This window comes from Xyrauchen texanus, chromosome 45 (genome assembly GCF_025860055.1).
Source record: "Xyrauchen texanus isolate HMW12.3.18 chromosome 45, RBS_HiC_50CHRs, whole genome shotgun sequence".
Lineage (NCBI taxonomy): Eukaryota > Metazoa > Chordata > Actinopteri > Cypriniformes > Catostomidae > Xyrauchen > Xyrauchen texanus.
Genome location: NC_068320.1, coordinates 27,895,755 through 27,908,254, shown reverse-complemented (window position 1 = coordinate 27,908,254; position 12,500 = coordinate 27,895,755). Strand labels below are relative to the sequence as shown.

General features: G+C 32.8%; 1 protein-coding gene across 1 annotated transcript in view; it reads left to right on the top strand.

Annotated features, from left to right (window-relative positions):
• Positions 1 to 12,500, top strand: part of sim1b (SIM bHLH transcription factor 1b) — a 19,677-nt gene that overhangs the window by 6,045 nt on the left and 1,132 nt on the right. Inside the window, exons 2-12 of the mRNA XM_052118357.1 lie at positions 4,290 to 4,396; positions 4,670 to 4,759; positions 4,842 to 4,950; positions 5,065 to 5,150; positions 7,089 to 7,288; positions 7,388 to 7,494; positions 7,717 to 7,864; positions 10,038 to 10,197; positions 11,647 to 12,040; positions 12,202 to 12,381; positions 12,442 to 12,500. The exon at positions 12,442 to 12,500 is cut by the window's right edge and continues 49 nt beyond it. Of these exons, the coding sequence (XP_051974317.1) occupies positions 4,290 to 4,396; positions 4,670 to 4,759; positions 4,842 to 4,950; positions 5,065 to 5,150; positions 7,089 to 7,288; positions 7,388 to 7,494; positions 7,717 to 7,864; positions 10,038 to 10,197; positions 11,647 to 12,040; positions 12,202 to 12,381; positions 12,442 to 12,500 (1,640 nt within the window). The remainder of the gene's footprint in view (positions 1 to 4,289; positions 4,397 to 4,669; positions 4,760 to 4,841; positions 4,951 to 5,064; positions 5,151 to 7,088; positions 7,289 to 7,387; positions 7,495 to 7,716; positions 7,865 to 10,037; positions 10,198 to 11,646; positions 12,041 to 12,201; positions 12,382 to 12,441) is intronic.

Here is a 12,500-nt window from a genome sequence, read left to right as displayed (position 1 = left end):
TTATTAAAGTTATTACTTGTTATAAAGACATGTATATCTATTTGTTATTCATTATTATTATTATTATTATTATTAGTTATTACTTGTTATAAAGACTTGTATATCTAATTGTTATTCATTATTATGATTATTATTATTATTATTATTAGTTATTACTTGTTATAAAGACTTGTATATCTAATTGTTATTCATTATTATGATTATTATTATTATTATTATTATTATTATTAAAGTTATTACTTGTTATAAAGACTTGTATATCTATTTGTTATTCATTATTATGATTATTATTATTATTATTATTATTATTATTATTAAAGTTATTACTTGTTATAAAGACATGTATATCTAATTGTTATTCATTATTATGATTATTAATAAAGTTATTACTTTTTATAAAGACATGTATATCTAATTGTTATTCATTATTATTATTAATAAAGTTATTACTTGTTATAAACACTTGTATATCTAATTGTTATTCATTATTATTATTATTATTAAAGTTATTACTTGTTATAAACACTTGTATATCTATTTGTTATTTATTATTATTATTATTATTAATAAAGTTATTACTTGTTATAAAGACTTGTATATCTAATTGTTATTCATTATTATTATGATTATTATTATTATTATTATTAGTTATTACTTGTTATAAAGACATGTATATCTAATTGTTATTCATTATTATTATTATTATTATTATTATTAATTAGTTATTACTTGTTATAAAGACATGTATATCTAATTGTTATTCATTATTATTATTATTAATAAAGTTATTACTTGTTATAAAGACATGTATATCTAATTGTTATTCATTATTATGTATTATTATTATAATGATTATGTATTATTATTATTATTATTATTAGTTATTACTTGTTATAAAGACTTGTATATCTAATTGTTATTCATTATTATTATTATTATTATTATTATTATTATTAATAAAGTTATTACTTGTTATAAAGACATGTATATCTAATTGTTATTCATTATTATTATTATTAAAGTTATTACTTGTTATAAAGACATGTATATCTAATTGTTATTCATTATTATTATTATTATTAAAGTATACTTGTTATAAAGACATGTATATCTAATTGTTATTCATTATTATTATTATTATTAAAGTTATTACTTGTTATAAAGACATGTATATCTAATTGTTATTCATTATTATTATTATTATTATTAATAAAGTTATTACTTGTTATAAACACTTGTATATCTAATTGTTATTCATTATTATTATTATTAATAAAGTTATTACTTTTTATAAAGACATGTATATCTAATTGTTATTCATTATTATTATTATTAAAGTTATTGTTATAAAGACATGTATATCTAATTGTTATTCATTATTATTATTATTATTAAAGTTATTACTTGTTATAAACACTTGTATATCTAATTGTTATTCATTATTATTATTATTAATAAAGTTATTACTTTTTATAAAGACATGTATATCTAATTGTTATTCATTATTATTATTAATAAAGTTATTACTTGTTATAAACACTTGTATATCTAATTGTTATTCATTATTATTATTATTATTAAAGTTATTACTTGTTATAAACACTTGTATATCTAATTGTTATTCATTATTATTATTATTAATAAAGTTATTACTTGTTATAAAGACTTGTATATCTAATTGTTATTCATTATTATTATTAATAAAGTATTACTGTTATAATGTTATTATTATTATTATTAATAGTTATTACTTGTTATAAAGACTTGTATATCTAATTGTTATTCATTATTATTATTATTATTAATATTATTAGTTATTACTTGTTATAAAGACTTGTATATCTAATTGTTATTCATTATTATGATGATTATTATTATTATTATTATTAGTTATTACTTGTTATAAAGACATGTATATCTAATTGTTATTCATTATGATTATTAATAAAGTTATTACTTGTTATAAGACATGTATATCTAATTGTTATTCATTGTTATTATTATTATTATTATTATTATTATTATTATTATTATTATTAAAGGTATTACTTGTTATAAAGACTTGTATATCTATTTGTTATTTATTATTATTATTATTATTAATAAAGTTATTACTTGTTATAAAGACTTGTATATCTAATTGTTATTCATTATTATTATGATTATGATTATTATTATTATTATTATTAGTTATTACTTGTTATAAAGACTTGTATATCTAATTGTTATTCATTATTATTATTATTATTATTATTATTATTAGTTATTACTTGTTATAAAGACTTGTATATCTAATTGTTATTCATTATTATGATTATTATTATTATTATTATTATTAAAGTTATTACTTGTTATAAAGACTTGTATATCTATTTGTTATTCATTATTATTATTATTATTATTATTATTATTATTAAAGTTATTACTTGTTATAAAGACATGTATATCTATTTGTTATTCATTATTATTATTATTATTATTATTAGTTATTACTTGTTATAAAGACTTGTATATCTAATTGTTATTCATTATTATGATTATTATTATTATTATTATTATTAAAGTTATTACTTGTTATAAAGACATGTATATCTAATTGTTATTCATTATTATGATTATTATTATTATTATTAAAGTTATTACTTGTTATAAAGACTTGTATATCTAATTGTTATTCATTATTATTATTATTATTATTATTATTATTAAGTTATTACTTGTTATAAAGACATGTATATCTAATTGTTATTCATTATTATTATTAATAAAGTTATTACTTGTTATAAAGACATGTATATCTAATTGTTATTCATTATTATGATTATTATTATTATTATTAAAGTTATTACTTGTTATAAACACTTGTATATCTATTTGTTATTCATTATTATTATTATTATTAATAAAGTTATTACTTGTTATAAAGACTTGTATATCTAATTGTTATTCATTATTATTATGTATTATTATTATTATTATTAGTTATTACTTGTTATAAAGACTTGTATATCTAATTGTTATTCATTATTATTATTATTATTATTATTATTATTAGTTATTACTTGTTATAAAGACTTGTATATCTAATTGTTATTCATTATTATGATGATTATTATTATTATTATTATTATTATTATTAAAGTTATTACTTGTTATAAAGACTTGTATATCTATTTGTTATTCATTATGATTATTATTATTATTATTATTATTATTAAAGTTATTACTTGTTATAAAGACATGTATATCTAATTGTTATTCATTATTATGATTATGATTATTATTATTATTATTATTATTATTATTATTATTATTAAAGTTATTACTTGTTATAAAGACATGTATATCTAATTGTTATTCATTATTATGATTATTATTATTATTATTATTATTATTAGTTATTACTTGTTATAAAGACTTGTATATCTAATTGTTATTCATTATTATGATTATGATTATTATTATTATTATTATTATTATTATTAAAGTTATTACTTGTTATAAAGACTTGTATATCTAATTGTTATTCATTATTATGATTATTATTATTATTATTATTATTATTAAAGTTATTACTTGTTATAAAGACTTGTATATCTAATTGTTATTCATTATTATGATTATTATTATTATTATTATTATTATTATTAAAGTTATTACTTGTTATAAAGACATGTATATCTAATTGTTATTCATTATTATGATTATTATGATTATTATGATTATTATTATTATTATTATTAAAGTTATTACTTGTTATAAAGACATGTATATCTATTTGTTATTCATTATTATTATGATTATGATTATTATTATTATTATTATTATTATTATTATTATTAAAGTTATTACTTGTTATAAAGACATGTATATCTAATTGTTATTCATTATTATGATTATGATTATTATTATTATTATTATTATTAAAGTTATTACTTGTTATAAAGACTTGTATATCTATTTGTTATTCATTATTATGATTATTATTATTATTATTATTATTATTATTATTAAAGTTATTACTTGTTATAAAGACATGTATATCTATTTGTTATTCATTATTATTATTATTATTATTATTATTATTATTATTATTATTAAAGTTATTACTTGTTATAAAGACTTGTATATCTATTTGTTATTCATTATTATATTATTATTATTAAAGTTATTACTTGTTATAAAAGACTGTTATACGTATATAATAATATTTTTTATAGTTAATGCATATTAAATAATTAAATCAGTGTACTTGTGAATGAAGATGTGTTTATTTATTGTTTCTGTAGCTCCGGGGGAGGTGTGGGGTCAAGCGGGTCGAGTCAGATCTTTAGGTAACACAAGCCGTGATCTCGGATCACATTTACTGCAGGTAATAATCAGCAAGATGCTCCAGGTAATATTAAGACTTTCATTATTAGTTTTCAATCAGTTAATAATGTTGCAGAAAATGTTTTACAATAAAGTGATATGCAATATATTATTTCCATGCAAAAGAATACCGACTGATCTTGATGTAAAACAGATTGTTACTATATTTCAAGTACACAGAGTTTAATGATTTTAATATGCATTAATCTAACAATTAAACTGTGCTTCTTTGCAGATTGGTATTTCTGTAATTGTGTTGTTTGTTACATGATCTCTGTAATATTATCTTGCTCAACAGACGTTAGACGGGTTTTTATTTGTGGTCGCTGCAGATGGAAAGATCATGTACATTTCTGAGACGGCGTCCGTTCACTTGGGCCTCTCACAGGTGAAGAACTTCAGTTACGCTGTATTCTGCATCTGATAGTGTCCTGATAATTCAGCAGAGTTACAGATGTTCTGTTAAACAGGTAGAGTTGACCGGGAACAGTGTTTATGAATATGTTCATCCAGACGATCATGATGAGATGGCCGCGGTTCTCACGCCACAGCCGTCATACCACCCTCACTTCGTTCAAGGTGAGACATTTAGGCACGGGAATATCAACTGGCAATCTGCAGGGTCACGTTCACCTATAACACTGAGTGGACAATGACTGTGATATGAAGCTGGTTTGTAAATGCTCATTTCAGAGTATGAAGTGGAGCAGTCGTTCTTCTTGAGAATGAAATGTGTTTTGGCTAAACGGAATGCAGGACTGATGAGTGGAGGATACAAGGTAATACATGTTATTAATAATCTCACATATCCAGACCTAATAGTGTGACCTCACCTTTGACCTTTGTATTGTGTTCTGGTCAAACTGACCGTTTAACTGTATTTTACTTTCTGAAACTTTAGTTTATTTCATCCAGTTGGAATAAGATTCCCAGACTTTGTTCACGCAGGGCATCTATGCTCATGAAATGTATTAGGTTTTATTTCACTTTGTTACACTTGTTGTGTTACAAAAATGACCGGCCAATTGGAAATGTATGAATTAGACTATAAAATACAGAAATATTAAGTGTTGAGGAGCATCACAGTCATTTAGAGGAGCATACACAAAGTTCTCTGACATGCACACACACACACACGCACACACACACACACAACACAGCAGAGCACAGCACAGCACAACACAACACAACACAACACAGAAGAACACAGCATAGCAGAGCATAGCATAACACAGCACAGCACAACGCAGCATTGCACAACACAGCATAACGCAGCACAGCAGACCAAAGCCCAGCATAGCACAGCATAACACAGCACAGCATAGCACAGCATAGCAGAGCACAGCATAGCTTAGCACAGCACAACACAGCATAGCACAGCATAGCATAGCACAGCACAGCACAGCATAACACAGCATAACACAGCACAGCACAGCACAGCATAGCACAGCACAGCACAGCATAACACAGCACAGCACAGCATAGCACAGCACAGCATAGCACAACACAGCATAACACAGCACAGCAGAGCACAGCACAACACAGCATAGCACAGCACAGCATAACACAGCACAGCATAACACGGCACAGCAGAGCACAGCATAACACAGCACAGCATAACACAGCACAGCAGAGCACAGCATAACACAGCAGAGCATAACAGCACAGCAGAGCACAGCACAGCATAACACAGCAGAGCATAACAGCACAGCAGAGCACAGCACAGCATAACACAGCACAGCATAACACAGCACAGCATAACACAGCACAGCATAACAGCACAGCAGAGCACAGCATAGCACAGCATAACAGCACAGCAGAGCACAGCACAGCATAACACAGCACAGCATAACACAGCACAGCAGAGCACAGCACAGCAGAGCACAGCACAGCACAGCAGAGCAGAGCACAGCATAACACAGCACAGCATAACACAGCACAGCATAACACAGCACAGCAGAGCACAGCACAGCATAACACAGCACAGCATAGCACAGCAGAGCACAGCACAGCATAACACAGCACAGCAGAGCAGAGCACAGCAGAGCAGAGCACAGCATAACACAGCACAGCATAACACAGCACAGCATAACACAGCACAGCACAGCATAACACAGCACAGCACAGCATAACACAGCACAGCAGAGCAGAGCACAGCACAGCACAACACAGCACAGCACAGCATAACACAGCACAGCACAGCACAGCATAACACAGCACAGCATAACACAGCACAGCAGAGCACAGCACAGCACAACACAGCACAGCATAACACAGCACAGCAGAGCACAGCACAGCATAACACAGCACAGCAGAGCACAGCACAGCATAACACAGCACAGCAGAGCACAGCACAGCATAACACAGCACAGCATAACACAGCACAGCAGAGCACAGCACAGCATAACACAGCACAGCATAACACAGCACAGCAGAGCATAACACAGCACAGCATAACACAGCACAGCATAGCACAGCACAAGGGTAATGCAGATATGTTTGCAGACTTTATAATCTGAATTTTTGTCTCTCCAAAGCAGAATTATACAGTTCTGCTCCTGAATATCTAGTTTACTTACTATTAAGTGCCTCAAACAAAACTGTAAATATGTAAATATCAGTGTTTCCATGCAGACTGGTGTCAACTGTTTGATGTTATATAAAAAGACATTGACTGAACATGCTGCTGGTTGACTTTTGACCTCTGCACTCTGCAGGTCATCCACTGCAGTGGGTATCTAAAGGTCAAGCAGTTCAGTTTGGATACGTCGCCGTTTGATGGCTGTTATCTGAACGTGTGTCTGGTCGCCATGGGACACACGTTACCGCCCAGCGGCATCACGGAGATCAAGCTGCACAGCAACATGTTCATGTTCAGGGCCAGTCTGGATATGAAGCTCATATTTCTGGACTCAAGGTGAAAGTTGGGCAAGCATTTTCTTCAAAAAGTCTGGGAAAATAAAAATGATCTATCTATTGTTTCTCTGGTCATTTATGGGTGTTCTGTGTCTTTCAGGGTTTCAGAGCTGACAGGATATGAACCACAGGACCTGATTGAGAAAACCCTGTATCATCATGTGCACTGCTGCGACACCACCCACCTGCGCTGCGCTCATCACCTCTGTGAGCTCACTTGTATAGTATATCCAGCTCTGATCCAAAAGATAGTGAGCTGCCTACCTAGTCAGCATTGTTTGGAATTGTCTAGAGTGTTCCATTTAAGTTAGGATGCTGCCTTAGAAGGTAACTGCCTAAGTAGACAGCATTGCAGCTCACTAGGTTTTGGAACAGCAATGCTAAAGATGTTATTGTCTAACATATCTCTCTCTCTCTCTCTCTGGTCAGTACTAGTGAAAGGGCAGGTCACCACTAAGTATTATCGCTTCCTGTCCAAGCATGGTGGATGGGTTTGGGTCCAGAGTTACGCTACAATTGTACACAACAGTCGCTCTTCTCGGCCACACTGCATCGTCAGCGTCAATTATGTCCTCACGTGAGTCCAACATTCACAAAACAATAATCTCCTCTACATATCAAAGGCTGGAATGAAATCTAGTGATGACATTTTGTGTTTTACACCCATTACTTCACCCAAAAATCTCCAATCTGTCATTATTTACTCACCCTCATGTCATTCCAAACCTGTATGACTTTCTTTCTTCCGTAGATCACGCTAGGTTCCTGTTAGGTTCACGCTGGTCTTTTCCATTCATTTAAAACCGGTGTTAATAGCGTTAACGGAAACGCTGAAAATATTCATAGAGGTGGGGTCATGAACAACAATGAAGACGAGATCAAAAAGATGGATCTTGACGATAATTAAACGATTTTATGTCAAACATACTGTTGATGAAAATAGGCCAAGGAAAAAATAATGGAGGTGATTATCTTTCAATCGAGTCCACACACAAGATAATCAGATGTATAGATCATTAGATAATCCACATGAAGCACAATGTTACATATGACCACCAGGAGATGGCGCCAAATACACGACACAGACTCAATGATGACTCAAATGACACAGAATGAACCTCATTCTCATTCTTGGAGATGTGCAGGACAGTTTAAATGAGACTGTGTCACACAATGGCAACAAAACAACCTGTGATTGGTCATTTACAGTACATGTCTCAGATGACTCCTTTACATGCAAGCAGGCGATTCTAGGCACCATCGTGGCTTAAAGCGGAAGTATGTAACGTTTTCTGTGTTTTTCTGTGTTAAAACTCTCTTCTATCCCATCTTAAAATGCAGAGACAGCTTTAAGTAAGCCATTCATAGGTTCATTTGAGTGAAAACTGTAAACACTGTGTCTCTGTAGCACCATGAAAGTTTGTTTTGAGAGACCAATGGAATGAGTTGGGGGCGGAGTTATCTGTTTGACTGATCAATGGCAGAAGGGGGCATATTCTAAACAGTTCTAAAAAAGCAAAGTTTATCGAGTGTGAGTGTGTGTGTGTGAGTGTGTGTGTGTGAGTGTGTGTGTGTGAGTGTGTGTGTGTGTGTGTGTGTGTGTGTGTGTGTGAGTGTGTGTGAGTGAGTGTGAGGGAGTGTGTGTGTGTGTGAGTGAGGGAGTGTGTGTGTGTGTGAGTGAGTGTGAGTGTGTGTGAGAGTGTGGGTTTATGGTGAGTGTGTGTGTGTGTGTGTGTATGTGCGTGTATAGCGTGCTGCGCTACGAACCTGGCGACCCGAGTTCGATTCCTGCTCATGGCTAACACCAGTGATGATTATCTGAACCGGTCCCGGGCCTCCGCTAGGTTGACTCAGCCTAAAATGAGTACCTGGTGTGGTGTGTAAAACATCGCCACTGGGGAGACAAAGGCAGTCGGGTGTGGTGCTGGCCACCCCCCTCGTGTACCGTTCCGGCCTTCATAGGTGCTCGCTAACAGCACTTGCCCCTACAGTCTGTTAAGGCTAAATGGGGAATCTTTGTGTGTGTGTTTGTGTGTGTGTGTGTTGGTGTGTGTGAGTGTGTCAGTGCAATATAAGTTGTTATTAACTGAAAATCTTCCCCACCCATACTTGGAATATGACGCATAATCTGTTCAAACTACTTTTATGATCCTTTTTTGTCATATTTGGAGCTTGACAGTCCCTGAAAATAGCAGAGTGAACATTCTGTCATACCATTGTGTTATCTACTTTCGTGTTTCACAAAAGAAAGAAAGTCAAACAGGTTTAGGACAACATGAAGGTGAGAAAATATTGACAGAATTTTCATATCTGGGTGAACTGTTCCTTTAAGTATTTTGTTTACAGTGCTGATTCATACTAAAGGCATCTGAAATCAAATAAAACCTTACAGTCCAAACGTACTGTTATCAGAAGTGATGAAACGCCTGCCGCTCACAATGCAAACATAAGAATAAGCAGAATAACGTCTGTGTTTGCCGTCTGTGTCTGGAAGTTCAGTAGTTCAACTAGCGGATAGATGTCTGGAGGTCAAAGGTGTCGAACACATTTCACAAGCGTCACCTGTATGTTACAGTACTCATGTTCAGGGTTCAGTGGTGGGCGAGCGCTATCAAGAATTGTGCTACTGTTTGAACAAACGCTGAAACTGATTAACTCTTTACTGCAGAGTGTGACTGAAGATATCAGCCCTCAGCAAAGAGCGACAAGCATTGGTTGGAATAATGTGATCATACACTGCTTGTTTTTAGGGATACGGAATATAAGGGGATGGTGCTGTCTTTGGACCAGTTGAATCCCAGTAAACCTGCATTCCCGTACGGTAACCATAGTGACCGAGAGGAGCGACCGAAGGGCAAACCGAAAGTGTCAAACGCCAGGAGTAAAATCTTGGTTTCTCCTTATCCACAGGTATCATGTTCACTTCTCAAAGAGTCATCTCAATCTTAAAGACTCTCCGTCTGCTCTTGCTAAAGATATGTGGATTATCGAGACATTAAAGACTCTTTAATACTCTTTTAGTTCATGTCTGTAGCTTTGAGGTCCTCTACATCAGAGGTCGACAGTGGATTTTGCAGATTACTAAGTCTTTCTTTACTCTGTCAAACATTGAGTCCAAAATGAATAAAATCACCAAAAAACTACATTATTGTTCAGTGCACTTATTACAGGGACAATCCCCCCGGAGCAACCTGGAGTTAAGTGCCTTACTCAAGGACACAATGGTGGTGACTGTGGGGATCAAACCAGCAACCTTCTGATTACCAGTTATGTGCTTTAGCCCACTACACCACCACCACTCCATATATATATATATATATATATATATATATATATATATATATATATATATATATATAATTTCACCAGATTAGGTTTATTGTTGAGAAATAAAAAAAATTAACTATCGGAAACTATCAACATGGATTTATGCCAATAACTGGTAGTTCCAAAAAGCAACAATCAGCACCGATTAATCGGTAAAACCGATATATAATGGAGTACCTCTAATCTGCATGCAAGTGTACTCCTAGAAGTTGACAAAATAAACTTGTAATTTGGCTAAACAAACAATGTAAGTGCCTCAATGTAAACTTGATTTTTACACCAATAATTGATTGTTCCAAAAAGCAACTATTGGCACGATTAATCTGTAAAACCGATATATAATGGGGTACCTCTAATCTGCATGCAAGTGTACTCCTAGAAGTTGACAAAATAAACTTGTAACTTGTATAAACTTTATTTGTAAATGTCTCACTGTAACCTCAATTATTACGCCGATAATTGATAGTTCCAAAAAGCAACTATCGGCACGATTAATCGGTAAAACCGATATATCGGTCTACCTCTAAACTATATGCAAGTGTACTCCTAAAAGTTGACAAAATAAACTTGTAACTTGTATAAAATTCCATTGTGTCTCAATGTAACCTTGATTTTTACTCTGATAACTGGTAGTTCCAAAAAGCAAATATCGGCACCGATTAATCGGTAAAAAAACAATATATATCGGTCTACCTATAATCTATATGCAAGTTTACTCCTAAAAGTTGACAAAATAAACTTGTAACTTCTATAAACTTTATTTGTAATTGTCTCACTGTAACCTCAATAACCGATTGTTCCAAAAAGCAACTATCGGCATGATTAATCGGTAAAACCGATATATCGTCTACCTCTAAATTATATGCAAGTGTACTTTTAGAAGTTGACAAAATAAACTTGTAACTTGTATTAACTTCCATTGTAAGTGCCTCAATATAACCTTGATTTTTATGCCAATAACCGATTGTTCCAAAGTGCAACTATCAGCACTGATAAATTGGTTTTCTGACTTCCTGTTCTGTTTCCCCTCAGCAATTCTCAGCCTTCCACCGTGATCACTCAGAAACTGACCATGATGGCCAATGGGGTGGCAGCCCTCTGTCAGATTCCGCCTCTCCGCAGCGATTGGATCAGAGCGAGGCGTCAGAAACCGTTTGCACTTACAGACAAATTCCCAAGTCCAGTTCGCTGTGTTACAGCCTTCCTCAGGGTGAAATGACACACGGCTGTCAGCAAACACACACACACACTGCTTTGTGTGACCCACATCCCGCTCGCGGTCAGGGCGGGCGATACGTCTTGGGCATACTGGAGCAGAGCGGGCGAGAGTGCTGGTGGGATGCCATGCGTTCTGTTTCGGCTCTTACAAAAGCAACACAACAAAACAGAAGAGAGTTTGACGTCCGAACATGCCATCATTCTCACGGTACATGAGCTGCACTATAACATCGTGTTTAAACTCAGCATTTAAGTATTTAATTCTTTTAAATGCACCTTCAAAATCAAACAAACTAAAGTAAAGCATGTAATACCAACCAACGTCAATGCCCAGAAATACAAATCATATGTGTGATGTCTTATTCTCAGCTCTCTGGGACGACAAGCAAATGGTTGGTTCTCCAGAAGAAGGGTCATTGGGTGATTCTGGAGACAGTTGCCATGACAACGGGACGTTTCACGCGAGTCCGTGGGAGTCCAATAAGATTAAAGTGGAGGACGGCAGAATGACGGACCGCCACTCTGCCGTCCTCTTCTCCTCTGCTCCCGGTGTGGTCTGCCGAGCCCCCGGCGCCCACCTCATCCGGTGTCGAGATGCCATGGCAACAGGTTCCCATGATGACAAGGATGGAAGCCCCGCCTCTCTCTCTGGTCTGAGCAGTCCGGGG